General features: G+C 54.1%; 2 protein-coding genes across 4 annotated transcripts in view; one reads left to right on the top strand and one right to left on the bottom strand.

The window, feature by feature from the left end:
• Nucleotides 1-2,481, bottom strand: part of CNBP (CCHC-type zinc finger nucleic acid binding protein) — a 51,166-nt gene extending 48,685 nt beyond the window's left edge. The window contains exon 1 of one of the 3 annotated variants that reach the window (XM_032649443.1): nucleotides 1,774-2,481. The gene's annotated coding sequence lies outside the window, so the exon portion shown is untranslated. The remainder of the gene's footprint in view (nucleotides 1-1,773) is intronic. The other 2 variants (XM_032649448.1, XM_032649440.1) reach the window with 2 other exon arrangements.
• A 30-nt stretch (nucleotides 2,482-2,511) lies between these two features.
• On the top strand, nucleotides 2,512-26,884 carry COPG1 (COPI coat complex subunit gamma 1). The gene is given in 29 exon segments (XM_032649436.1): nucleotides 2,512-2,666; nucleotides 3,560-3,612; nucleotides 4,278-4,358; nucleotides 4,598-4,669; nucleotides 4,798-4,877; nucleotides 6,305-6,380; nucleotides 6,591-6,683; nucleotides 7,083-7,169; nucleotides 8,309-8,466; nucleotides 8,561-8,694; nucleotides 10,316-10,383; nucleotides 10,569-10,757; nucleotides 12,667-12,699; nucleotides 12,701-12,763; nucleotides 14,747-14,765; nucleotides 14,768-14,800; nucleotides 14,803-14,906; nucleotides 14,908-14,964; nucleotides 14,966-14,990; nucleotides 15,773-15,848; nucleotides 17,152-17,255; nucleotides 17,640-17,765; nucleotides 18,075-18,143; nucleotides 20,661-20,803; nucleotides 21,093-21,264; nucleotides 21,867-21,964; nucleotides 24,044-24,182; nucleotides 24,417-24,515; nucleotides 26,402-26,884. Coding segments are annotated over 29 exon segments (2,619 nt in total). The 5' UTR covers nucleotides 2,512-2,629; the 3' UTR covers nucleotides 26,533-26,884.
• Nucleotides 26,885-27,442: the final 558 nt, after the last annotated feature.

Genomic DNA, 27,442 nt, shown 5'->3' with positions numbered 1-27,442 from the left:
GAGAAGCCCACTAGAATGGCTATAATCAAAAAGTCAATAAATATTACTGAGGATGTGGAGAAACTGGAAACTTTAATACACTGCTAGTGGGAAAATAAAGTGGGACAGATGCTTTGGAAACCAGGCAGTTTTGCAAAAAGTTAAACAGAGTTATCATATGAGCAGCATTTCTACTCTTATATGCTCCAGAGAAATGAAAACATGTGTCACACAAAAGCTTGTACACAAGTATTCACAGCAGCATTATTCACGAGTCAAAAAGTGGAAACAGCCCAAGTGTCCATTAACTGATGAATGTTGAATAAACAAAATGTGTGTGTGTGTATATATATATATTCATAAATGCAATATAATTCAGCAATAAAAGAGAATGAAATACTGATTGATGTTGTGACATGAACCTTGAAAACACTGTGCTAAGTGAAAGAAGCAGACACACAAAAGGCCACATTGTATGACTCTATTTACATGAAATACCCAGAACAGGCAAATCCACAGAGACAGAAAGTAGATCAATGGCTGGGGCGGGGAGTGAGGGATGGTGAATGACTAGTAATGGAGACAGATTTCTTTGGGGTAATGAGAATGTTCTGGAAGTAGTGGTGATGCACGCTCAACTGTTTGAATATACTAAGAACCACTGAAGTGTACACTTATAAAAGGGTGAATTTTAAGGTATGTGGATTATATCTCAATTTTTCAAAACGAGTAATGTTAATAAAAAAAATACCACAAGCAGGATATCGATATTGCTACAACCTACTAATCTTATTCAGATTCCCTAATTTCTCCGGTACTTTCAGTATCCTGTGTTTCTACAAAGGACTCAGCAATTATCATGAAGAATGTATATTAAAGGGACTTCCCTGGTGGTCCAGTGGGTAAGACTCCACATTCCCAGGGCAGGGGGCCCCGGTTCCAAAATAAATAAATAATAACTAAAAATTTTTTTAAAAAAGGAATGAAGTACTGATACATGCTGTAATATGGATGAACCTTGCAAATATTTTTTAAAAAAAGAATGTATATTACAGTTAAAAAATAATAAAAACCCTACAATTACGTAGTAGCTTATACAGAAAGCTGGACTCACAACCCACAATTCTCATTATAAAAATGAGGTATTATAAAAATTGCCCTTGGTATATAGTTCTATAGAATTAATATCATAATATAAAAGGATATTTATCTCAACACACTTTATCTGTACTTCACGGTCTTAACACAACAACGAAAAACTCTGGGGTTCTTTTCTGGCTTTTAACCATGAGGCATACTTATTTCACCTTAATTATGAACACTTTTACACCCTGCTTTTCCCCTTTAACGTCTCATTTCGTTTAAGAAGTTAGGATACTGCCCCCCAAGTCCTCAGAAATATCCCTTTAGAAGGGTGTGGAATGTTTCATCCGATGGATGCACCACAATCCCCTTAATCATCCCCTTACTGCTGGGCATTTAGGGTGTTTCCAATTATCTTGCTGCAAACTGCTGCAGTGAGCAACTTGATTTTCTTCCTTTGGACGATTTCCTCCGGATAAGGAAGGGGTGGGGTTACTGGTTAAAGATTTTGCACATCTTTCTGGCTTTTGACAATTTCACGTTGGCGCAAGACCCCCGCCCCCCCTCCCCCGCGGCCCCCGCGGGCCCCGGGCCCCGGGCCTCAGCTTCTGCAAAGCAGGACTGCAGAGGCGGGCGCCTGTGCGTCCGGGGTCCCGGCGCGTTGCGGTCCACGCCCCCCGCACCTTGGGCACCGCCCGCGCCCCGGCTCACCTGGACTCCTCCCCTCGGGCCAGGGGACTCCGTCTCGGTGTCGCGCAAGTCCTCACCTTGGCCTCGGGGTGTCTTCCCAGGTCCGTGGAGGTAACCCTGGGCGACGTCCGTCTCTCCTTCGCGTCCTTTCCCTACCCCAGCGCCAGGCGGCGCATCCAGTAGGTGCTCGATAAATACCCACAGATTTCAAGAGCAAGTTGACGTTGCCGCGCCGACCTTTGACTCTAGTCAGATCCCTGGAAGTTAGCCAAGTACCAAGCAGTTCGCACCGGGAGCAGAGGTGAGGGGGGTGGGCAGAGTTGAACTGTAGAAGCCTATTCATGCAACAATTGTCTGAGCACCTACTGTATGTCAACATCATCCACCGCTGGGAATAAAAGGCAGTCAAAGCGGTAAAGCAAGAATGTAGTTAGTGTGTCAGACGGCGGTTCGAGGTAGGCAGAGAAATCCGGCAGGGGAGGGGCTAAAGTGAGGCGCGGCTGGCGGGCCTCCGAGAGGAGGTGACCAGAAGAGGTAGTACCTCGGAGGTGGGCGGCCGCTCGGGCCAGCGTGCTAGGGCCTCGCCTCCGAAAGCACATTTAAACTCCCGCCACAGGTATTAGGCGGGAACGAATGTACCGAGAGGAGGGCGTAAGGCCCCGAATTAAGCCCCGACCCCTCCCGGCAGGGACGGGGTTACGCCTGACGGGGCGAAGCGTCCCGGATGTGCGCATGCGCGGAGCGCGGAGTGCGCCTGCGCACAGCGCCGGGCGACGTGGCCGGCCGGAAGTGGCCCGTGCGGAACCTCCGGAGGACCACCGTAGTCAGTCGGTCAGTCCTGCGCCAGGTGCTGGTTCGCGCCCCCGCCGGCACCACCATGCTGAAGAAATTTGACAAGAAGGACGAGGAATCGGGTGAGGGGGGCGAGGCCTGCGGGAGGCCGGACCAATGCCCAGGCTCTCGGCGCCCTCCCCGGCGGCCTCTGTCCCGACCCGAGGCCCCGGGAGGGACGGGGGCTTGTGCGAGGGGCTGCCGCCGGTCAGTGGCAAGCCCTGGAGAGCCCGAGCAGGCTCCACTGCCCCGCACTCGTAAGCTCGGACCGCGATTCGCTGGGTGACCTTGGGCGGGTCGCACGCCTCTCTGGGCCTCAGTTTCCCCATCTGTTAGGGGAGGGCGTCGCGCGCGATGCTCTTGTGGGGATTCGCTGGGGCTGCGTCGGTGCTGACCGGACTGGGGAGCACAGTGCCCCGTGGCTGAGAACCCTGACTCTCATGCATTTACCCAGTAAACATATATTGAGCGCTTACTGCATGCCAGGCTCTACTGTGCCCTGACATTGCAGTAGAACAAGTGAGACGCTTAGTGCTCGAGCCCGGAATATTAGAATGGTCGCGACGTAGTGGAGGAAACAGACGTCAGTCAGATACTGAGGTGTGTAACTAATTACACGTGTGATATCTGTCAAGCACAGACCCTAGTCGCTGGAAGTGGTGGTCCCGCACGTAGTAGGAACTCAGTTAAGTACCAGTTGCATAAATGAATGCAAGACGTGCCACTCTGAGAGGCACACAAGGACTGTACCAGGGCTGCTGGGTGACTGTGAGTCAGTGGCTTGGGATGGAGGGAGCTCCCCTTGCAGGAGGATGGCTGGATCTACTGGCAGTTTGTAGAGCTTTGGTTGCCACTCAGAGGAGTTGGAACTTGACTAGGTCGGGCACTGGGACATGTTTCCCTTGGATACGTCTGAGAGAGTTCTGAAATTCAGGGTCACAGCCTGTGCTCAGTCCTGCCTGTTCTCTGACTATAGGTGGAGGCTCCAACCCGTTCCAGCACCTTGAGAAGAGCGCAGTGCTCCAGGAGGCAAGTGTCATTTGCTCCCGTCTCTTCCGTCACGAGTGTTCCTAGTCGGCGTGCGGGCGCGTTCAGAGTGCTGGTTTAAAGGACAACAGGGGGGAGACCTGCTCCTGGAAAGACGGGGGCACTTTGTTCCCGGGGAGGGTTCATTAGGCCTGTCTTTTTCTTTGTCTTCGTTTCTCCTTCTAGTTAATTAATAAGCGTTGCCAGGCTTCCCTGGTGGCGCAGTGGTTGAGAGTCCGCCTGCCGATGCAGGGGACGCGGGTTCGTACCCTGGTCCGGGAAGATCCCACATGCCGCGGAGTGGCTGGGCCCGTGAGCCATGGCCGCTGAGCCTGCGCGTCCGGAGCCTGTGCTCCGCAACGGGAGAGGCCACAACAGTGAGAGGCCCGCGTAACGCAAAATAAATAAATAAATAAAAATAAGCGTTGTCTGGCTATCCGTTAGTCACTAAGTCAGCACATCCTCAGCTAATATTTAGGGAAAATTTCAGGAGTTGTTAATAGGTAAAGTAAGAAAAAAGCAAAACAAGACTCTTTCCTTATGAAAATAAGGTTGGGCAAGTGTATTTATTTACGCTGGGCCTTCTCAGACCTCGACGTGCTTGAGGGCAGTCAGGGAAGGGAAATAAGCTCAGCCAGAAGGTAATATCCTTGGTTGCTTCTTCCTAGGCCCGCGTGTTTAACGAAACTCCCATCAATCCTCGGAAATGTGCCCACATCCTCACCAAGATCCTCTACCTCATAAACCAGGTAACAGGGTGAGGCTTGGGGGTGGGGAAGATGGTACTGGGGTGTGTTGGGGGCAGGGGCACAGCCCCTGTGTAGTTGTAGCCAGCGGCCCAGCTCTGGGTCCCCTCAGCGTCCCACTCTGATGTGTCGCCCTTGACGGAGCCTCTGCAGGGTCCGAGGGTCTGGCCTGGGCTGATCCGGCAGGAAGAGCATTCTGGCCCGTCTGTCCCAAGCTGAGACTTCTTTCTTGATTAAAATAGGGAGAGCACCTAGGGACCACAGAAGCAACCGAGGCCTTCTTTGCCATGACCAAACTCTTTCAGTCCAACGATGTAAGTGTCCCCACCCCAGCCCTCCTCCAGAGGGGGCAGCTCTGACAGGGTGGTGGGAGGGCCTCCTGTCAGCAAGGCTGCCTCATGCTGTGCCAGGGGTCAGAGAGCTTTTCACATCTCTTGCGCAGCCCACCCTCCGTCGGATGTGCTACTTGACCATCAAGGAGATGTCCTGCATCGCAGAGGATGTCATCATCGTGACCAGCAGGCGAGTCTTGGTCTCTGAATGATCCACCGACACAGAGCCCATCTTCTCACGAGTACCAGGCGCTCAGACTTCGGCTTATGCGTTGCCTGTGCCCTTTTTTTTTCTTTTTTTTTTAATTTTTAACTCAGTTCTTCCTTCCTTCCTTCTTTTCTTTCATTTCTTTCATTTTTGGCTGTGTTTGGGTCTTTGTTTCTGTGTGAGGGCTTTCTCTAGTTGCGGCAAGCGGGGGCCGCTTTTCATCAAGGTGCGCGGGCCTCTCACTATCACGGCCTCTCTTGTTGCGGAGCACAGGCTACAGACGCGCAGGCTCAGTAGCTGTGGCTCACGGGCCTAGTTGCTCCACGGCATGTGGGATCTTCCCAGACCAGGGCTCGAACCCGTGTCCCCTGCATAGGCAGGCAGATTCTCAACCACTGCGCCACCAGGGAAGCCCGCCTGTGCCCTTTTCTCCTTTGCTCTCCTGTCTCCCTCGTCCTTCAGTTACCCTGCCCACCAGTGGCAGCCTCCAGGGTGGGCGGTTTCCCTTTTAATTCTCTGGCCTGAACCTAGGCACAGAGCCTTCCTTCCCTTGATTCCTCTCAGTCAACTGAGGCAGCCGGAAGTTTCACAAAGACTCTAGCGAGTACCAAGAGAAAGCCCAGGGAGGATACACGTAGGGATATATGTACACGGGGAGCACACTGCCTGTGTTCTGCACTCACTCACTAAGGACTGCTTTGCTCACTAAGTGTTAGGCTGAGGGATTCCGGGGACAGAGTGGACTGAAATATAATCCCTGGGCTCAGTTCTTTTATTGCTTCTTGCCACAGTTTCGGGGGGGACGTTATACATTCGTGTGTAGGTTCACTTAGACAATATTTATCGTCTGTCAGCCCCCGTGTAACTCTGGGAATAGAGCAGCAAACACGCCAGGCATGGCCTCTGCAGCCCCAGAATTTACCGAGAAGTAACCCAGCAGACAGGCATTAGGGAAGTGTGACGGCTCTGAGAGCACATCAGGAGGACAGCCAACTTGAATTTGGGTCAGGAAAGGCCTCCTGGAACTGTCTGAGTGGAGTCCTGAGGGCTGAGTGAGAAGTAGCAGGACAGAGGTGGAGGTGAGGGGGGCAGTGCGCTCGGCTGAGGGGACGCAGGTGCCAGGGCCTGGGGTGGAGAGCACGGCCTGTTTGGGGACGTCTCTGTGAGGGGCTGATGGGGATGGCAGCAGGAAGCCTCTGGAAGGTTTCAGTCAGAGCAGGGGAGTGACCCGGTCGGTTTTCAGTTTTATGAAAAACCCTCTGGCTGCTGTGTGGTGTTTGGTGGGGAAGGGTTAAGAGCACTGGGAGGACGCCCGTTAGGAGACTGGCGTGGTGACCTGGGGTGGGCAGGGCAGGGCCGGGGGGGGGCAGGCCCGGCCCCTGCGTGAGGCCATCGCCTTGTCCCTGCAGCTTGACGAAGGACATGACTGGGAAGGAAGACAGCTACCGGGGCCCGGCCGTGCGCGCCCTCTGCCAGATCACTGACGTGAGTCCCCCTTGGCCAGCTTGGTCGCTGCGGGGTCTCACCCTTCATGTGCTCTTGCACGTCTCCCGGCTCCTGGGAGGGGTGCGGGGACGCAGGACATGAGCCTGCTTCCTCCCTCCTGGCCGTCCCTCCTCCACACCCTGTCTCCTGCACTCCTGAGGGCGGCAGGGACTGACCGGGCCCCCTCCCACCCACCCCTTGTCCCCACAGAGCACCATGCTACAGGCTATTGAGCGCTACATGAAGCAGGCCATAGTGGACAAGGTGCCCAGCGTCTCCAGCTCTGCTCTGGTGTCTTCCCTGGTGTGTAGCCTCAGCAGGGGCTGGGGGCGGGCGCTGGATTGGGAGACTGAAGAAACATCAAAGTCGCTTTCCAAAAGAAAAGAAAAGCTTTGTATCCCCAGATCTGAGAGTCCCACCCCCTTCTCAGTGAAGAGCTCCCGGGGAACTCTGGGTTAATTGAGGGGCCAGTTGGACAGCCTTGACCCATCCTTTGGGGTGACAGATTTTTGGAATTTGAGCCTGGCAGGAAGTTTGCCAGGGCAGGGAGAGTGAGGGTGGGAGCTGTCCCGAGTCTGTGCACTTCTCAGAGGACCCGGACGACAGAGGGGACCCAGAGCCAGCTGAGCTGTGGCCAGACCGGGAGGTGTGATGGCAGAGCATCCTGCCTGCCCACCCCTCAATGCGCCCTGTGCCCCACAGCACCTGCTCAAGTGCAGCTTCGACGTGGTCAAGCGCTGGGTGAATGAGGCCCAGGAGGCAGTATCCAGTGATAACATCATGGTCCAGGTGAGCAAAGCAGTGATGTTGAAGATACTTAGGCTGGTGGCACTGTCCTGGCCAGACAGCATGGACTCTTACCACGGAGATCCTGGCAGCCCCTGGCTGGAGCAGGCTTTAATCGTTTTGTCATCGTGGGGAGGCTTGGGGGTTTGGGGAAAGAATCCAGGGCACCACTTGCAGGGGGAGTTGGGTTGGAGACGTTACTAGCTGGTACCGAAATCTCGAGTATTTTGATAACCAGAGTGTTGTTTCGGGGTATGCGACACAGCTGACCTGGCCCAGCTGACTTTCTTAGTGATGCATGGAAGCATCCTGGTGGGGCTTTCACGTGCTGATCTCTTCCTCAGTGACTTCAGCCAGGAACCCCTTTATTTGCATGAGTCTCAGTTTCCTTGTCTGTAAAACAGGAAAGAAAGTCCTTGCCTCACAAAACTGTGAGGATCAAATGAGAGCCTCTGTAGCCTCTGCCCATCTGCCTACCTGCAGCCTCCCTGTATGGGCATCTGTTCCCTCCCTCTGTGCCCTTTGTGCTGGGTCTCGTCTCCAGGACCAGCTGTGGCCCCTCAAACCCGTCCCAGGGTCAGAGAAGCTTCCCACATAGAAGGCCCTTGAGTGCCACCCTGGTAAGGAATTAGGAAAGAGCAGAGGGGACAGGAGGTAACTCCGTGTGCCTTCCCTCTGCAGACCTAGCCTTGCCAGCAGCAGCCACGAGTCCTTGGGCAGGGCAGTGGGGGCCGAAGTACTGTCACACGGTGTCACACGTAAGGTCTGACGCTGTGAGGGCTCACGTCTGCACAGCGCCTTACGACACGTGTCCCCCTCGAGGCCTGGCTCCCGCTTTCTCTATCTGGTCAGAGACACCTGGTCTCCTCCTGTTCTTCCATCTGTGGCACCTGTTGTCCCCTCCACACCTGCACTCACGCTGCCTGTCGAGGCCCTTGCTGAAATTGGGGACGGACGAGGACCGCGGACAACCCAGGTGGCTTGTTGGGCACGGTCGCACCCAGGCTCTGCAGGAAGCGACCACAATGCCCATCCCAGAGACGAGGAGGCCGGAGCCCAGAGGGACCGTGACCTCCAGAACCCCACGGCCAGGGGGCCCGGCCTCACACGCCCGCGCTCTGCTGCCCTTTCCCGCTCTCTAGTACCACGCGCTAGGGCTCCTGTACCACGTGCGGAAGAACGACCGTCTGGCTGTCAGTAAGATGATCAGCAAGTTCACGCGGCACGGCCTCAAGTCCCCCTTCGCCTACTGCATGATGATCCGCGTGGCCAGCCGGCAGCTGGAGGAGGAGGACGGCAGGTAGTGGCACCGTGTCCCCCCTCGTGCCACGCGAGGCCTTGCCCGTCTCCCGGGCGGGACCCCCAGCGTCCTCTTGCCGCCTGTTGTCCCGCAGCCGCGACAGCCCGCTGTTCGACTTCATCGAGAGCTGCTTGCGCAACAAGCACGAGATGGTGGTGTACGAAGCCGCCTCGGCCATCGTCAACCTGCCGGGCTGCAGTGCCAAGGAGCTGGCCCCGGCCGTGTCAGGTGACCAGGCGCTCCCCACCCAAGCCCCGCATGGCTGTGCCTGCCAGGAGCTAGGCCCTGGGCCAGGGGGCACGGGAAAGAAAGGAAATGCCCTCAGGTGGGCCCCAGGCTATGCTTGAGAGAGGGCATCAGTCCCCAGGCAGCACCTGCTCCCCGCCGGGCCAGGGCCTCTCACCTGGGCTCTGGCGGGTGGCGGAGGCGAGGTTCAGAGGCGCTCTGCCGCCTGCGGGTGGCTGCCGTGGCAGGAGGGCCCGGCGGAGGAAGCCCGCATTTGTGAAGCCAGGGCCCGGGCCATCTCGGGGAGGAGAAAGGGGACTTGGGCGGAGTCTGGACAGGAGCGTGGGTTGCAGTCCTGGCTCTGTGGCGGGGCAGCTGCGCGAGCCTGGGCGAGCCAGCTGTCCTCTCTGTGGGAAGGATAGCAATCGTGCCGTTACGCTGGCAGCGTGGTGCACGCGGCACCTGCGCTCCGGGCGGTCGTGCAGCAGAATCCGCTGGGCTCCCGCTGCTGTCGGGCCAGCTGCTGAGTCATCAGTGCCTTGATCGTGCGGGCCCCTGTCCTGAGCGTTGAGATCTCACTACATGTCGGGGTAGCAGGCACGTGACGGTGGGCTAAGTGTTCGGTCCTGGAAGGCGGGTGCATTGAGAAGTGGGAATTGGAGCAGGAGGGAAGGGGCAAGCATCCCAGAAGGACAGGCCTAGTAATGGAAGCCATGATGTTCTGCCAGAGAATTCCAGCTGCAGAGGCTGAGGAATGGTTGGCCCTCCTGCTTTTCTCACGTTCTCCAGAATAAGGTTGCAGACCTGTCAGGCAGAGAGATGGGGTTCACATTTGCAGAGAGAAGTCTCTCCTCCTCCTTGGCGACAGAAGCAAAAGAACTAAATGAATTCATTCCCTGGTTCGAATGTTTGTTCTTTCTTGTTATATTACTCATGTTCCAGAATAACGAAAGTCAAACAGAGGGAGCTTTTAAAATAAGGGTTGTTTAAGAAAACCATAAATAAGTGCTGAAAAAGTATAAGAGAATGGAAGCCAAGTTATGAGGAGAGGAGCGTAGACACCGCAGAAAACAGCAGTCATGTTTGCCGCTCCAGCAAGTGCACCCGGAGCCTGAGCTTCCTGAGGCCAAGGCACGGGCTGGGGCGGCCAGTGCTCTGCCGGGACCCTGGGTAGGGCAATGGCTCGGGCCCCGGGGCAGGCAGCCCCGGATGTCAGTCCTGATTCTGCCACTTGCTGGCTGCTGGCCTCGTTCCTTCAGTCGCTCTGCCCCTTTGTGCCTTGGCCTCTGTGTCTGTGAAATGGGGAGATACGGGAGCTGCTTTGTAGGCGTGTGGGGACTCGCGGGGACACGGCAGGCAGTTCTCAGCCCTCTGCCCGGCACCGTAGGCCCCCGCGTGTGAACCGCTGGGTGGTTGCAAGCGTGCCCACGGGTCCATGCGAGGCCCAGGTGCCCACGGGGAGGATGGCTGTCTCCTTGGTTGGGGTGGTGGCACCAGCAGGGAGACAGCTGGACGCAGCCTCAGAGCCCTTGCATGTGTGCCCCGCCGCTGTGCCCTGTCCCTGCCCCTCGTGGGGGCCCCTGGGCTTCCCGGCAGCCCAGCACCCATATCTGTCTCCCCGCAGTGCTCCAGCTCTTCTGCAGCTCCCCCAAGGCTGCGCTCCGTTATGCCGCCGTCCGCACCCTCAACAAGGTGAGTGCGGAGTGGGCGGAGTGGGGCGGGGGGAGTCTCCTGGCCCCCGCCCTGCGAGAGGTGCAGCCCTGGTCCGCCTCTGTCCTCCGGTAGTGACCTGAGCTCACCCGAAGGACCAGCGGAACGGTGGGGGACCTGCTGTACCCCATCCCTGTCCTCATGTCTTTCCTCCCGAATCAAAACAGGTGGCCATGAAGCATCCATCTGCGGTGACAGCTTGTAACCTGGACCTGGAGAACCTGGTCACAGACTCGAACCGCAGCATCGCCACGCTGGCCATCACCACCCTCCTCAAGACGGGCAGCGAGGGCAGCATCGACCGCCTCATGAAGCAGATCTCCTCCTTCATGTCAGAGATCTCGGACGAGTTCAAGGTCCATAGTCCCCGCCTGCCGCGTCCCCGCCCCGAGCCGGGGCGGAGGTTCTGGGGGGGCTGGTGGGGCGGAGGGATGGCAGAGGCGCACGCGGTGCTGCACCCAGCTTTTGTCCAGCGAGGCCAGGAGCCTCCAGGCCAGCTTGTCAAGTTCTTCAGTGTTTCCTGTGCGCTTGCCATGTGCTGGGCAGAGTTTGGAGAAAGGGGAACAGAGCAGTGGACAGACCTGTCCTGTGTTCGTGGAGCTTGCTTGCTGAGGATGGGAGGTGGACAGTCAACAAGGTGGGACACGGTAATTTCACGCACTAGTGCAGGGAGGAAACCCCACAGGGTAGAGGTTCCCAGGAGGAGCCGCCCAGGGGAGGTACCTGGGAAGACACGGGAGAAAAGGCAGAAGCAAGTGTGTTGGGAACAAGAGGAAGGGGCTGAAGTGCCAGCTTGGGGGCTTCGCGGCCAGTGGAGGCCATGAAGTCGGAGCAGGTGGAGGCGAGACCGTGTGAGGCCCGGGGGTTCGTGATAAAGAGCTGTCGTTTTAAGGAAGCTGCTAAGCGTTTTCTGTAGTGTTCTCTAAACATTTCTTTTCAAACAATTCACAGAAGGTTGTAAAGAAATATACTGAGAATTCCAGTGCTCCCTCCCCCAGCTGCCTCGTCCTCCCGCACCCACAGGGCCACAGGACAGTGTCACAGCACAGGCACAGGCCGCAGTTTGCTCACCAGTTACACGTGTGTGTGTGTGTGTGTGTGTGTGTGTGTGTACGTGTGAAACTGCTTTAAGATACTGGATGCTCAACTGCACCACCACCAGGAGACTCCCTGGCGTTCCCTGCATAGCTGCACCCATCCCCTCCTCCCCTCCCTACACGCTGTTCTCAACTTCTGTAACAACGTTATTTCACAACAGTTAACGTAAACGTTAGTGTGTTTTTGGAGAGCTTTAATCAGGGCAGGAGGCAGACAGACGGCAATGTGAATGACTGTGATAGAGCATGGTGAGTTCTGTAGCAGGAATGACACAAAGTAGGCGGAATAAGCTCTGCCTGTGGGTTATAGGAATACTTTGTAGACTGTGGAATGACACAGCGAGACTTGCATGTAGAGAGATCCTTCCCAAGCTGCTGGAGGGTGAACTGGACGGAGGCTTGGTTGTGGGAGCTGGGCAGAGAGGCGAAGGCCCCCCGCAGGCCTGGGAAATGGGAGGGGGGCTGGTCTCAGAGCCCCTGGGGAACAGAGCCAGGCGTCAGGGCGCCATGTGACAGCTGAGGGCGTGAACGTCCTCAGAGGTGAGTCCATGTTCTAGTTCGGGTTCACGGTGCTGTGGATGCGTTTGGGGAAGGAGGGAGACGGTCAGGGCTGAGAGGAGGGAAGTGGGGGTAATGGTGGTGATTGCGGCCAAGTTTGAGGTGTCCGTGGGCACCAGGTGCAGTTGTGTAGTAGACATTTGGAAGCACTGCTCTTGAACTCAGACCAGAGACAAAGATTTGCGCGTTGGGGGCATAGAAGAGGTGGTTAAAACCACGGGAGGAGATGAGATTGCCAAAGAGACTGAGAAGAGAAGAGGCTGGGGCCAGAGCACCCCAAGGGGCAGCCTGAGCTGGAAGGCTCAGGGTGGGAATGGTGGGGGAGGGGAGAAGCCGGACAGGCGGGATGGAGGGGCTGGTGACTTTCCTTGAAGTCTTGGGTAGAGGGACCCAGAGTCTGGATCTGGGCCTCGGGACTGCTGTGCATGCCTCCCTGTCTGGGGGGCTCAGGGCTGCGGGCCCCCCGAGGGTGGAGGTGGGGCTCCCCTCGCGTCTTGGCCTGTTGCTCCCAGGGCCCGGCCCTGCCTGAGGAAAGACTCTGCTGGCACTGGGTGCATGAAGTACCCACCAGGTGGCAGGGCCGCCGCTCACGCATGTCTGCTTGGCCCAGGTGGTGGTGGTCCAGGCCATCAGCGCACTGTGGTCAGAAGTACCCTCGCAAGCACGCCGTGCTCATGAGCTTCCTGTTCTCCATGCTGCGTGAGGAGGTAAGAGCAGGGTGCTCGGGCGCCAGGTGTCCTGTGCAGGTAGTGGCCTGGCCGCTGGCTCCACACCCAACTAGTTCTCGGGTGTACCCAGTCCACCTGCTGGCCAGCTGCTTTCCTGGTGCCCGCGGCCCTTGAAACTCCTCATGGGCTGACAGTGTAAACATGCACCCATCACTGTGGTCACACTGATAACCCTAATGGCACGCTACCCGTGCTCTAAAGACCCAGCAGATGCCCCAAGGTGATGCTTGTGTAGAAGATGGGAAACTGAGTTCTGTCTGGTGTCATCTCGCATAGAAATATTCCAGCCGTTCCAGGAGCTCCAGGGTGGTTTCTTGGGAGACTGAGGCTAACAATGTGACATTGGTTCTCTTTTTGTTCCTGACGTGAATTAGTGATTCACGTGGGCCACCTTTCTTGGTTGTCCCAACAAAACTGGTCCGTTCAGAGGCGCAGAAGCAGAGTGTTCGTGCAGTAGATTTGGTCCCCAGATATTTGGTGGCCCTTTGCCCCAGCCCCAGATGGGCCCTTGGACCAAGGCAGTAGAGGAACCGTTGCCTTGGGTGCCTTTGGGGTTCCCAGGAATATGAGAAGGGAGCAGGGCTTAGGGTGCCTTCAGCTGACAGCCCAGCACAGTGGAGACACCACACAGCATAAACCATCTTGTGATCCTCATAACAGGCCTGTCGTAGACGTTATTTTCTCCCTTTAAAAATCAGGGATCTGAGACCACCTGCCTGTGGCCACCTGGTCAGTAAGTGTCTGGCTCCAGAGCCCGTGGTTTTCTCCCGGACCTCCCTGCCTCCCAGGACAACGTGTGGCTCCACGGAAGACAGCGTGAGAGCTTCACTCATTAGAACACAGCACTCAGACACCGAGACCCTGTCTGCTAGAAAAGGGTCTGTCCCTCAGCCCAGGGTGTGTCAGCCATGAGCTGCTGCAGGCAAAGCCCTGCAGTTACTCTGAACCTGTCAGTGCCCAGTCGGTGGGCGGGCTGCAGAACCGGTATCATAGCTAGGGCACCTGCTGACCGAACAGCCTCATTGAAATGTAAGGCGCGTGTGTAATTCACAGAGCGTATTTATTCTAAACAATAACCCATGAGGTCAGTACGCTAATGTTCCTTGTTATGAAGGTGCCTGAGGCTCAGACAAAGAGAGTGACTTATCACGGCCGTAAAACAAGCTAATCTGAGAAAAGGGCCAGACTTGACCCACAGACAAATTCTACTTGGGTTGTGCAGAGTTTTACACATTTTGAATTAGTAGCCGTTATTTAAAAATCAGGAAAACCACCTTGATAGATTTCCAGTTTCTCTTTAAAAACTTCTAAGACCTGGCAACGCTAGGCTGCGTGGTGATTTCGCTCTTTAGATGGGATGGGCACTATGCACGCGCCAGCATCCCATCCCGTGTGCTGCGCATTGCCGGGTTACGGCCGGGCACCTAGCGGGTATCTCACTTGCCACTTCTGTTACTAAAGTCTGTAAGTGGCAGAGCATAGATTTGACCCGGGATCTTTTGTCTCTCTACTTGCCCTATTCTGCCTTTTTTAAACTGTCATAAATACCCACGACATAGAATTCTATTGTCTGTCTTTAAGTGTAGAGTTCAGTGTTGTGAAGTACATTCACGCTGGCGTGCAGTTAACCTCCAGAAGGTTTTCATACTGCACACCTGAACTCTGTTCCCATTAAACACTGGCACCCCACTCCTCCAGCATCCACATCATCCATTCTGCCTTTATCTCAAACTTGGAAAGAAAATGAAGTCCCAAATATTTCTCTTAAGCCATCTACTCTTAGAACCCGGCAGGGCCCCAGCGAGCATTCAGCCCGAGCCTTTTGTTTTACACAAAAGGGGAGGTAGAGGCCGGGAGAGCCAGGCCCTCATCACCAGGTTCAGTGCCTGGACCGCTGTGCCGGGTCCCGGTTAGGCTCTGGAGAGAGCAGCCTCGGCACTCAGCTCACCCCTTGTGCTGCAGGGCGGCTTTGAGTACAAGCGGCTATCGTGGACTGTATCATCAGCATCATCGAGGAGACTCGGAGAGCAAGGAGACGGGGCTGTCGCACCTGTGCGAGTTCATCGAGGACTGCGAGTTCACCGTGCTGGCCACGCGCATCCTGCACCTCCTGGGCCAGGAGGGGCCCCAAGACCAACAACCCCTCCAAGTACATCCGCTTCATCTACAACCGAGTGGTTTCTGGAGCATGAGGAGGTCCGGGCAGGTGGGTCAGCAGGGCTGCCCCTGGGCCCCGGGCTTGCCCTGCAGTAGACCCCCCAGCAAAGGGCCCTGAGTCCCCGGGGGGACACGGGCACCTGGTGTTGTTGCCTCACAAGCTCAGTGTTCTATAATCTTGTAGCAAGGACCTTAGATGTTTGGGCGTCATCTAGGTGAATGGTTCTTAACCTCTAATTCGCCTTAGTGATTTTTTTGTTTTTGAGTGTCACTATATGTTGTCGTTTAACTTTCTTTCTCTCTTTCTCGCTCCCTTTTTCCTTTCTTTCCTCCTTTCTTTCTTTCTTCTTGGTGTTTAGTTTTTTCTTTTTAGTAATAGCTTTGTTGAGATATAATTCACATATGATAAAACTCATTCTTAAATGAGTGTGCAACCATCATATGCTTAATTTTACTTTTAATTTATTGCTCTTTTTTTCTCAAGCCCTCTCTGGACAGATGTTCCTCTTTCAGCAGTTGTTACTCATTCAGTAGTAGTTTGTTCTCGTTTATGGTCGTGTACTGCTTCACTGTGAGCTGAGGCCGTTTGGATACAGAAGTTGAGGGCAGCTCTCGTGGCCTCTTCTTAGTTAATACTGAAAAGGACTCCTGGGACCCAAGAACAGGGCTGCCTTCCCCGTGAGAGGCGAGGAGTTGAGGCCGGGTGGTACCCACGTGACCGAGGCTTCTTGTTTCATGGTGTTGGGCTGAGCCTGCTGGGTCGGGGCTGCTTGGCTCTGGATGGCCCGTTCCGAGCCCTGGCAGTAAATCGTATCTGCTTCGTAAACACAGGCGCTGTCAGTGCTCTGGCCAAGTTCGGAGCGCAGAACGAAGAGATGCTGCCCAGTATCTTGGTGTTGCTGAAGAGGTGAGTCCAGGTCACGGGCCTGGTGGACACGTGTTCCCTTGGGCCCAGGCCGCTGTCCTTTGTATCTTTTTAATTGAAAAAGGGGAGGAATGATACACAACTATTGATTATAGGAAAAAATGGAAACACAGAAAAGTATGGGACTTCCCTGGGGGTCCAGTGGGTAAGACTCTGCTCTCCCAATGCGAGGGGCCCAGGTTCTATCCCAGGTCGGGGAACTACATCCTGCATGCCACAACTAAGACCCTGAACAGCCTAAATTAATTAATTAAAAAAAAAAAAAAAGCATGAAAACTCATGTCATGCAAAAATCCCTCCACCTAGGCGTGAATTTGAGGTGTTTTCTATTTTAAAAAACAGCTTTATTGAGATATAATTCGAGACCCATATGATGTACCCATTTAAAACGTATAGTACGATGGTTTTAGTACATTCAGGGTTGCATAACGATAGCCACAGTCTAAGTTGAAAACGTTTTTTTTTTTTTTTTTTTGGCCATGTCGCGTGGCTTGTGGGATCTTAGTTCCCGATCAGGGATGGAACCTGTGCCCCCTGCAGTGGAGGTGCAGAGTCCTAACCACTGGACCACTGGGGAAGCCCTGAGAACATCTTTAGCACCCCCAAAAGAAACAGTGTACCGATGAATAGTCATCACAGTTCCCCCCAGCTCCCCAGCTCCCCAGCCCTAGTCAGCCACTCGCTTTCCTTCTGGCTCTGGATTTGCCCGTTCCGGACACCTCATATAAACTCAGGCGTGCAGTGTGTCGCCTTTCATGTGCCTGGCTTCTTCGTGATGTTTTCAGGGTTCATCCGTGTTGTAGCATGTGCCAGTACTTCATTCCTTCTTATGGGCAGATAATATTCCATTGCGTGAATAGACCACATTTTGTTTGTCGGTACGTCCGTTGATAGGCATCTGGGTTGTTTCCACTTCGTGGCTGTTGTGACTAGTGCTGCTGTAAACAGTTGTGTGCGACTTTTTATGTGACGTGTTTTCAGTTCTCTTGTGTGTATACCCAGGAGTGGAACTGTTGGGTCATATTAAATTCTTTTGTGATGTATGCTGTGGATATAGGAGATTGCCTCCCTCACTGGGTGGGCTCTGGGGAGAGGGTCCAGGGAGTATGAATACGGCCACCTCCTAGTTAATTAGAGTCCCGCGGGCCCTTCTGTGCATTTGATGCCTGGGTCCACATCCGAGGACTGAGCTTTAAGAGACCTGCTTCCTCTCACTGACCTCTGCTGAAGCCCTGCAGCATCCCTCCTGCCCCCTGGTCAGGAGGACCTTGTGTTCTGGCCACAGGTGTGTGATGGACGATGACAATGAAGTAAGGGACCGAGCCACCTTCTATCTCAGTGTCCTGGAGCAGAAGCAGAAGGCCCTCAATGCAGGCTATATCCTAAACGGTGAGTCTTTTCCTGGCTGACCCTGACCCAGCCCCGTAACGGAGCTGCAGTCTTGCCAGGCAGGGGAATTCGGAGGCAAGACGCTCTCGGCTGGGCTTTCATGGTAACTGCACAGCGTCACTGTGATCTCAGGAGACCCAGGGCCCTGCGTTCACAGCCCTGTGGGTGGAAACAGCCCAGTGAATTGAAACGCTAGTTACTCATAAGAGCCTCCATTTGCAGAGTGCTTTACCCTTTATAAGTCCCTCTCCTACGTCCGTTTACTCCCCACATCAGTCCTGCGAAGGACGATGTCATGAGAAAGTGGGACCTCAGAGGCCTAAGTGGTTTTCTCAAGGTCCTACAACCTCGACCCCAGGACCTCAGTCTCCCACTGGCCTCTAGGTCTGACCGTGTCCATCCCTGGTCTGGAGAGGGCTCTGCAGCAGTACACTCTAGAACCATCGGAAAAGCCTTTTGACCTCAAGTCTGTGCCCCTGGCCACCACACCCATGGCAGAGCAGAGAACAGGTAAGTAACACCTGCACTCCTTTCATAGGCCCTCCGGTCCAGGCCTCCGCTGGAGGGTGTGCGTTGGCTGCAAAGTCACTAAACCTGCCCAGGATGGATGGGGCTGTACTGGGCGGAGGGAGTTATCCCATCTGCCTCTGGCTGCAGGAAATGAAGACGTAGGCACAGACACCTGCTCTCTTCCTCACGTGCTCTGTACTTCACACTCTCCGGGGTGGAAGTTATAATCCCTGAGTAACAGCACCGTGGTCAACACTACCCTGGCCCGTCCCTGGAGTTGTGGGTCACCATTCATGTTTGTTCCTGCAGAAAGCACCCCCATCACAGCAGCCAAGCAGCCTGAGAAGGTCGCAGCCACCCGGCAGGAGATCTTCCAAGGTGAGTAGTGGTGCTTGGCGGGGCTTCCCAGGGCCGCGGCTAGGGTAGCGGTTCTTCTCCAGGGAATTAAGAGTAGGAACTGTCATCGGTTGAGTCTCTCCTGAGTGCTGGGCTCTGAGAGTGTTTAGACAGCATGTTTGACCCTCAGGTGGAGGTTATTGGGTCCATTTGATATTGGAAGATTCGGACGTTCAGGGAGAGACAGTGATTTGCTCAAGTTTGCACAGCAAGAAGGGGAGGTGCGGGGGGTGGGGCGGTGGAATTAAGATCCAGCTCCAACTGGCTCAGAGCTGCCTCGGCCCTGGTTCTGAGGCTCAGTTCCCTGAGGCCCAGGCCAGTTCCGGATGTCTGATGCCATACAGCTGACTCAAGGGACACGGTCCTTTGTCTCGGGTTCCAGACATGTTCCGTCCACGTTGTCTTGCAGGATTTTGTTTAGGTTTTCGTCTGTCCCTCTGCATTTTTTAAGGGGAGAGGCTGCACGTTCAGTTGCCAGACCACGTTATCCACTAGATTCCTACCTCTGAGGCCTAGCACGTGTCCCTCGCCCTTGGTGATGCCCTCCCCGAGCTCCTCTCTTCTCCTCCGTGGCCCTGTGCAGTTCTCCACGTTCTGTCGTCTATATTCTTTGTCATTGCACTTAGTGCCTTGCTTCCTCACAGTAGGCTCCCGATTATCGTTGAGTTAAACTAAATCCCACCTTTTCCATTCCCTTCCCGAACCGTGTCTTGCATCAACATACTGTCTCAGATTCAGCAAAACTAAGGTCCTGAGCTGAGTGGGACCACTGTAATCCAGAACTTTTCCTTGTGTTAGCTCTCTCTTGCTGCTGTCACAAGTTACCGTGAAGTTAGTGGCTTAACGTAACACAAATGTATTACCTTGTTCTGAGGACAGAAATCCGAAATGGGTTCCGCCGTGTTGGCGGTGCCGAGCTCCCTCTGGAGGCTCTGAGGGGATCGTCTTTGGCGGCCACCTACGTTCGCTGCCTAGAGCCCCCGTCCTCTGTCTTCAAAGCCAGAAGTACAGCCACAGTCACATCTCTCTGCCTCTGACCCTCCTGCCTCCCTCTCACCAGGACCTTGTGGTCACTTTGGGCTCACCCAGATAATTCGGGAGACGCTCCCCAGCTCAAGATGCAACGTAATCTCCGCCAAGTGAGGGAACACACTCACAGGTTCTGGGAATTAGCTTGTGCACATCTTGGGGGCCGTCGTTCTGCCACGCCCTCCTGGGAAGACTCCTTTGAAGCCTCTTCCAGGGACTCAAGCCCATTTGTAAACAACCTTCCAGAGCCTAATATTTATTGATCACGTGTCAAGTTCCAGGATCTTTGCTAGATCTTGACCTTTATTGCCTCTTCTATCTTCACAACGACCCTGTGGACAAGATTATTGTATCTGTTTTATTGATGAGGAGTCTGAAACTCAGGGGCGGTAGTTTATAGCTACTAGCAGAGTCCCCCAGGCAGTAAGGGGCAGCGCGTCCGCAAACTTGATGCCCAATGAAATCAATTCCCATAGAAAAGCACTCTGGCGGCTGACGCCCACAGGGGGCCTGAATGTGCCTCCTAGTACGTAAGCTGGCTCTCTCTGGGCTTCTTATCGCCTGCACGTTCAGACGGCTGAAGCAGGCACACAGGCTGCCTCTTTGTGGGGGGAGAAGGACAAATAATAATAATGCCTTCTTTCTGTCCCCGTCCCTGAAATGTGAATGAGTACCTGCTCGGGCAGAATATCAAATCCCTGGCCTCAGGCACAGTTCTTTTCCGCATGGAGTTCAATTGAACTGGGAAGACAAGTTAAAAATCTTGAGTAGTGGTCTTCAGATATCAGTACACATCAGAGTCATCTGAGGAAACTTGTTAGAAATGCAGATTGGTAGATCCCAAAGCCAGGAATTCTGATAGAGCCGATCTGGGATGGGTCCAGGAATCTGCGTTGTTAACAAGCCCTCACCCCCGGGTAATTCTGACACAGGTGATTCATGACCACTCTGTGGGGAATTCTGCCCCTGCCGTAGAATAGGGGCAGCTGCCAGAGGCCTTGTTCCCCTGGACTCACCAGGGCTGGAACCTGGCCGTGGGCCGCAGGGAGAGGCCTTACCGAACGCCCACCGTCCACACCAAGTTGGGTTTTCTGCAACACTCTGAATCCGCAGCCTCTCCTTTTGGGCCACTGTCTTAACTGCCCCATGTCGAAGACCAGTTTGTTCTTTCACCTGGTTCCGTGGCCGTCACAGCATTCACCTCCTCGTAGCCTTTTCCCAGTCCCCCTTTTAAGAATCCTTGCTGAGCTTCTAAGGTTGAGGGAGTCTCCAAATGGCTTAGGCCTGGGACGTTGGGCCTGATGTCCACTGGTTGCTCTGGCGTCTTGTGTGGGACAGCGGGGCGGGGTGTTTCATGTGGGTGGCACAAGCCGAGCAGTGAGGGAGGTGAGGAAATGCTCGGGTGGGAGAGCTTGAGGACCAGGCCTGAAGACTGAGCAGCTGAGTGAGTGTGTGGCCTGGGGGTTTCAGAGCAGCTGGCGGCAGTGCCCGAGTTCCAGGGGCTGGGGCCCCTCTTCAAGTCCTCGCCTGAGCCCGTGGCCCTCACTGAGTCGGAGACGGAGTACGTGATCCGCTGCACCAAACACACCTTCCCTGAGCACATGGTCTTCCAGGTGAGCCGGGGGGAGGCCCTCCCGCAGGGCCCTGGCACCCCACACCGGTGCTTGGAGCCCAGCCCGATGCCAGATCCACGACCAGCTGCTGTGTCCCTCGAGTCCTTGATGCAGGGCCTCTGTGGCTCCCGAGTGTCCATGTGCAGACACGGGGCCTGGGACGGGGGCCTGGGATGGGCGTCGGCATGGCCCTGGGGTGAGAGGCAGGACCTTCTGGCTGCTCCTGGGCAGCAGGCGTGGGTCCAGGGCAGTGTCTCGGCACCCACGCCCGCCCCGCTCCCTGGTCCAGTTTGACTGCACGAACACGCTCAACGACCAGACTCTGGAGAACGTCACAGTGCAGCTGGAGCCCACGGAGGCCTACGAGGTGCTGTGTTACGTGCCCGCCCGGAGCCTGCCCTACAATCAGCCCGGCACCTGCTACACGCTAGTGGCCCTGCCCAAGGAAGACCCCACGGCAGGTGAGCCCCTCTGCAGATGCCCCCCTGGCCTTGTGGGAGCCCCTGGCGGGGGGTGGCTTGTGCACCAGCTGTTTGTTTCCTGTCAGAGCTTCAGCTCCTTGAGGTCAGTCCCGAGAAGAAGAGAAGGATGGCTGAGTCCTGGGGCTTTTCACACATCCGCTCACTTCCTCCTCATAGACCCCTGGGGAGCAGGGAAGTAAGACTCGGGTCAAATGGCTTGTCTGAGTTCGCGTGGCTGGTAGGACGCCTGGTCCTCAAACCAGGACTCTCTCATTGTACCAGGAGAGAGCACAGAGGAAGGCCCAGAGACAGGCACAAACATGGACCGTCCCAGGTCCACCCCAACCAAAGAAACCAGGTGCTTTTTGCAGGAGCCACCCTGCAGCATCTCTGCATTCCTCTCTCTTCCTTCCCTGTGAGGGCAACTCCTGGGGGCTGCAACCTGGCTCTCCTGCCTTCTACAAGCCGGTGCCCTCTGTCCAGATTTGTGGGGCCGGGTGGCATGTGCCGCTGGTGCAGACGCAGCTGAGGCCTAAAGGGCAGGCTGTGGCCACGCGCCCACAGAGGACCTCGCCCAACTGCCCGGCCTTCCCTCCCCGCAGTGGGCTGCACGTTCAGCTGCATGATGAAGTTCACTGTCAAGGACTGCGATCCCACTACCGGGGAGACCGACGACGAAGGCTATGAGGATGAGTATGTGGTAAGACGCTGGGGCAAGGAGGCTTCAGGAGCTGACAGCCAGTCCTGAAGCATTTTCTTGCTGGTTTTGGTTTTGAAAGAATTTTTTTTTTAAACTTAAAAATACATGTTCGTGTGTAAAAAGAAAACTTGGGAAATACAAAAAGTATACACAAACAGGAAAACATTACCCATAGTCCTTGGGAATGACGGGGGGGGGGCGGGGGCAGTTGTATCATTGTGGTTATTCTGTACATTACAGATCTTGCTGTGCTCACTTAGAACCAGAGTGTATTTTCCTGCCATTACAAATACTTCATAAACACAATTTTTAATGACTTTAAGATACTCCCTTATCTTAATATATCCTAACTCACTTGACCTTGTATTCCTTAAACACTTGGCATTTGTGATTCCAAATTTTCACTTTTTAAAAAAAAAATTTTTAGCCGTACTGCACGGCTTATGGGATCTTAGTACCCCAACCAGGCATTGAACCTGGGCCCTTAGCAGTGGAAGCGTGGAGTCCTAACCTCTGGACTGCCAGGGAGTTCCCAAATTTTCACTTTTTAAATGCTACATTAAGCATCCCTTTGGGTAGAAATTTTTATCTGCATTTCAAGTTATCTTCTTAGGACAGATTCCTAGAAGTAGAATAATTAGGTCAAAGGCGAAGTCTGATTTTAAGACTTTTTTGAGGGACTTCCCTGGTGGCGCAGTGGTTAAGAATCCGCCTGCCAATGTAGAGGACGCGGGTTCAAGCCCTGGTCCGGGATGATCCCACATGCCACGGAGGAACTAAGCCCGTGCCTTTGCTCTAGAGCCCGTGTGCCCTAGAGCCCATGCTCCGCAACAAGAGAAGCCACCGCAATGAGAAGCCCGTGCACCACAATGAAGAGTAGCCCCCGCTCGCCGCAACTAGAGAAACCTCATGCACAGCAGTGAAGACCCAACACAGCCAAAAAAAAAAAAGGACTTTGATTCGTACTGTCAAATTGCTTTCTAGAGAAATTGGATCAGTTTGCATCTGCTGGGCAGTCCTTTCATGCACTGAAACGTCCCTTCCAGTTCCAGCTCTCAGAGCTTGCATGGAACTGAGTGCAGGGTTGTTTCTGGGGTTTGCCCCGGTCACAGTGGCTCAGTGCCATCTGAGTGCAGACCCTGATACTAAACCTGGGATGGAGATTATCAGAACCCTCATGTCCAGAGGGGCAGTCACTGAATAACAGCTGATGGTCACTTACGTCCTCCCAGGTCCATTGTTGAGGATGGGCCTTCCCTGAGCCAGCAATGACCTAAGGGCGGGAACTGCCCCAGGACAGGAGGGCTGGGTCTGAGGCATAGCTTCTACCGTAGGAGCTGAGTCCTGCTTGTGAACACGTGCACAGGGGTAGGGGCTCAGTGAAGAGCTGTTGGGTGAATGAATGGGGAACCTCTATGTACAGTTAGTTCAAGGTGGGGGGGCAGTACGACGTGTCGGCCCCAGGGAGGACACGACTGAGTCACAGGACGCAGGCCTCCCTCCCGTCCGGTCTGGCACTTACTCTAGGCTTCAGAGTGATGTGTTCTCATAGCTGCTACCCGAGGATGAGGAACAGTGGGCCCTCTGTATCTGTTGGTTCTGCCTCCATGTGCTCAACCAACAGATAGAAAGTATTCAGAATTGGGGTGGGGGGTGTTCCAGAAAATTCCAAAAAGCAAAACTTGAGTTTTCCACACAGGCAACTGTTTCCATAGTGTTTGCATTGTACTTACAACTATTTACATAACACTTACATTGTATCAGGTATTATAAGTAACCTAGAGGTGATTCAAAGTATAAGGGAGGATGTGTGTAGGTTAAATGCAGATACGGCAGCATTTTATATAAAGGACTTGAGAATCTGCGATTTTGGTATCCGAGGAGGTGCTGGAACCAGTCCCCACAGATACTGAGGGATGGCTATAAACGGGTGAGGCGTTTTCTGCGGAGGGGCCACCACTTGGCTGTGAGCACCTGTGGCTGCGTGGTGGGAAGGGGCGGGTGGCCAGAGTGGAGCAGAGGCTCGGAGGTGTCTCACCCCTAGAGCTGTGTGCCTAACGCGCCCCTGCATCTCCCCAGCTGGAAGATCTGGAAGTCACGATAGCTGATCACATCCAAAAGGTCATGAAGCTGAACTTTGAAGCAGCCTGGGATGAGGTAGGGGATGAGTTTGAGAAGGAGGAAACATTCACCTTGTCCACCATCAAGACACTTGAAGGTAAATCCTGGGGATGCCATTTCCGGCTTGCTTGCCTTACAAGATCCTTGGCTACTGTTGAAGAGCTCCCCCCGTCCCCTGCCCCCAAGTCCCCAGAGATCCAGGGCCATGTCTAGAGCACGTACTTCAGATGCCACTTCATTAAAAACTGCAGAGTGGGGTCCGGGGGTGGGGGAGTGGTGGTGGCGCCAGGGGGAGATCGTGGGTTAATAACACCGGGATTTCTCCCCACAGAGGCTGTGGGCAATATTGTGAAGTTCTTAGGAATGCACCCTTGTGAGAGGTCAGACAAAGTGCCAGATAACAAGAACACGCACACGCTGCTCCTGGCAGGTAAGCGGCATTTCTGGTGGGAAGGGCCTTGATGCCACCGCATCCTGGGCTGAGGGCGCCCCCTGGGAACCTGGGAATTCAGAATTCACAGCGTTGAATGTTCACAGGGCACGAAGAGACCTGCAGCGAAATGTCTCCCTCCCAACACTTGCTGCCAGTCATTCAGTTTCCCTTCCACCAGGCAACCAGTATTATATTATAAAGGATGCTGTGTATCCTTCCTGTGATCATAGGGATGTAAAAGCAAATGTGTACGCATTTCCCTTTTTAAACTCAAATGTTTACATACAGGTGGTGTATATGTTGTTCCGCACTTGGTTTTTCACTTGACGGTGCATCTTGGAGAACTTCCTTATGGATACTCAGAGCTTCCTCCTTTTTTTTTTTTTTAACATAACATGAAGTTGACCGTTTTAACCATATTTAGGCGCACAGTTCAGTGGCGTTAAGTACATTCACATTCTTGTGCACCTATCACACCATCCAACTCCAGAACTTTCTCATCATCCCAAACTGTGTGCTCAGTCTTTCTTGTAGTTGAGTACTATTCCATTCTATGGATGGACCATATTTTGTACACCAGTTCATGTATTGATGAACATTTAGATTGTCCTAGTCTTTTTTTTTTTTTTAAATAAATGTATTTATTTTTGGCTGTGTTGGGTCTTCGCTGCTGCACGCAGTCTTTCTCTAGTTGCGGCGAGCGGGGGCTACTCTTCGTTGCAGTGCGTGGGCTTCTCGTTGCGGTGGCTTCTTATTGCGGAGCACGGGCTCTAGGCACGCGGGCTTCAGTAGTTGCGGCTCGCGGGCTCAGTAGTTGTGGCTGGCAGGCTCTAGAGCACAGGCTCAGTAGTTGTGGCGCACGGGCTTAGTTGCTCCGTGGCATGTGGGATCTTCCCGGACCAGGGCTCGAACCCGTGACCCCTAGCATTGTCAGGCGGATTCTTAACCACTGCGTCACCAGGGAAACCCTCTGCATAGTTTTACTTTACATTTCTTGTATATTGAAGGAAGTTAAGTATCTTCTCAAATGCAAAGTGCCATTTGTATTTCCTTTTCTGTGAATTGTTTTCAGATCCTTTGTCTAATTTTCTATTGGGTTGGTTGGTCTTTTCTAATAGGAGTGGGATTTTAAGCACTTACGGAAATTTTCAAATTTACACAAAAATGGGACCCCCCAAGTACTCATCCTCCATCTGCAACAACAGATAGTGTCTCGACCTATACTCATTCTCCACCCCCAGATTATTTTAGAGCAAACTCCATATATAGACATTTCATATGTAAATGTTTCTGATCTGTATGCTTCTCTGAAAGCTAATGACCCTTTGTTTAAAAGGGAGGCAATACACTTATCACACCTAAAACAATGAACGAAAGGAAATTTTTTTTCTGAGTGTTTATAAACGGGGTTAGGAAGTAGTTCTGCTTCAGTGCCCTGCTCACAGCTGACAGCCCCCAAGCCCATCATTTCTGACCACAGTGAAGCAACCCAGTCCCCCGGGTTTTGCAGACACCTGCGCTGTGGTTTTGTCACGGTGGGGCTGTCCCTTCGCCTGTGCTCTTAGATTCCGTTAGCGTGTGTGAGCGCCCCTGTGATGTCAGACACAAGCCATATGTGTCCACTAATTCATTTTAGCTTGGCTGAAGCGTGAAATACGGCTAGTAGAGTGATCTCTACTGAGATCATTGATGATGCTGCAGCTCAAGAGGTAAAGTGACGTGCCCAGGGCCTCACGCAGGGATTTCAGCCAGTGCTCCTGGTTGCGGGCCCCTCCCATCTCAAGCCCCAGAGCTGCCTTCCCCAGTTGTTGCAGGTGGCCCTCTCAGCCCAGCTCTCAGCCCCCTTCTGCCTTACACACCTGTCCTTTTCTCTTCTCTTCCAGGCGTATTCCGGGGGGGTCATGACATCCTGGTGCGCTCCCGGCTGCTGCTTTTGGACACAGTAACAATGCAGGTGACAGCCAGAAGTTCGGAGGAGCTGCCAGTGGACATCGTCTTGGCGTCTGTGGGCTAAGAGGCCAGCCTGCACAGGACCAAGTCCTACCCTTTCCCCCCAACACTGTGCAGAAGTCAGGCCTTCCTTTTGAACCCAGTGGAAAGTCCTTTCCAAGCCAATTGTATTCAAAAACAATTAGGAATCAATGAGGGTTTTTTTTTTTTTTTTTTAATTTAACCCCTGCCCCAAAACTCCCTGCTGAGGGTAACTTTTGAAAGAGGGGGATGGTTTTAGCTTGTCCTAGAACTTGCTGCCTTGCCTGCCAGGGAAGGGACATCTCAGATGAATAAAGTGCTTGCACCACCTCTTGAATTGATCCCCTAAGGAACCATCTTATCCCTATAAATAAAATCAGCATGTATTTATTGAATGACTGCTACTTCTGCAGACTCGTGCTTAGGGGTCCGGCTTCCCTACCCCCAAGGACACCTCTGCGTCCTGTTTGCACCTGCAGCCCTTTGCCACTGCACTTAGCATGAGGCAGGACCCTCTCACTGGCCCCCGCCCAAGCCCCATGCCCAGGGGCAGGAGCGGTGCAGGTTTGCTGAGGGAATGACAGCAGCTGGCAGGCGTTGAGTCTTTGCCCTTAAACCACCCTCCTTTTGTAGGAGATCAGTGAGGCCGGAGGGTCTGGGTGAGGCTGTTGCCTAGTGCCAGGTCTGAGGTGGCCGTTGCACTTCTGCCGGAGGAACAGCCCTTACAGAGCAGAAGTCTCTCGTTTTCCTCTGCTGGGCTTTTTTTTCTCTGCTGGGCTTTTAAACACAAGCCAGGTGTTTTGCCAATTTTGTGGCTGAAATACACCTGTAAAGCCTAGTTTTAAAAACATAGGCCTGGGGGCTTCCCTGGTGGCGCAGTGGTTGAGAGTCCGCCTGCTGATGCAGGGGACACGGGTTCGTGCCCCGGTGCGGGAAGATCCCACATGCCGCGG

The sequence above is a fragment of the Phocoena sinus genome, chromosome 11 (genome assembly GCF_008692025.1).
Source record: "Phocoena sinus isolate mPhoSin1 chromosome 11, mPhoSin1.pri, whole genome shotgun sequence".
NCBI classification, from domain to species: domain Eukaryota; kingdom Metazoa; phylum Chordata; class Mammalia; order Artiodactyla; family Phocoenidae; genus Phocoena; species Phocoena sinus.
The sequence above is the reverse complement of the archived record's forward strand: the minus strand, read 5'-3'. Positions and strand labels throughout refer to the sequence as shown.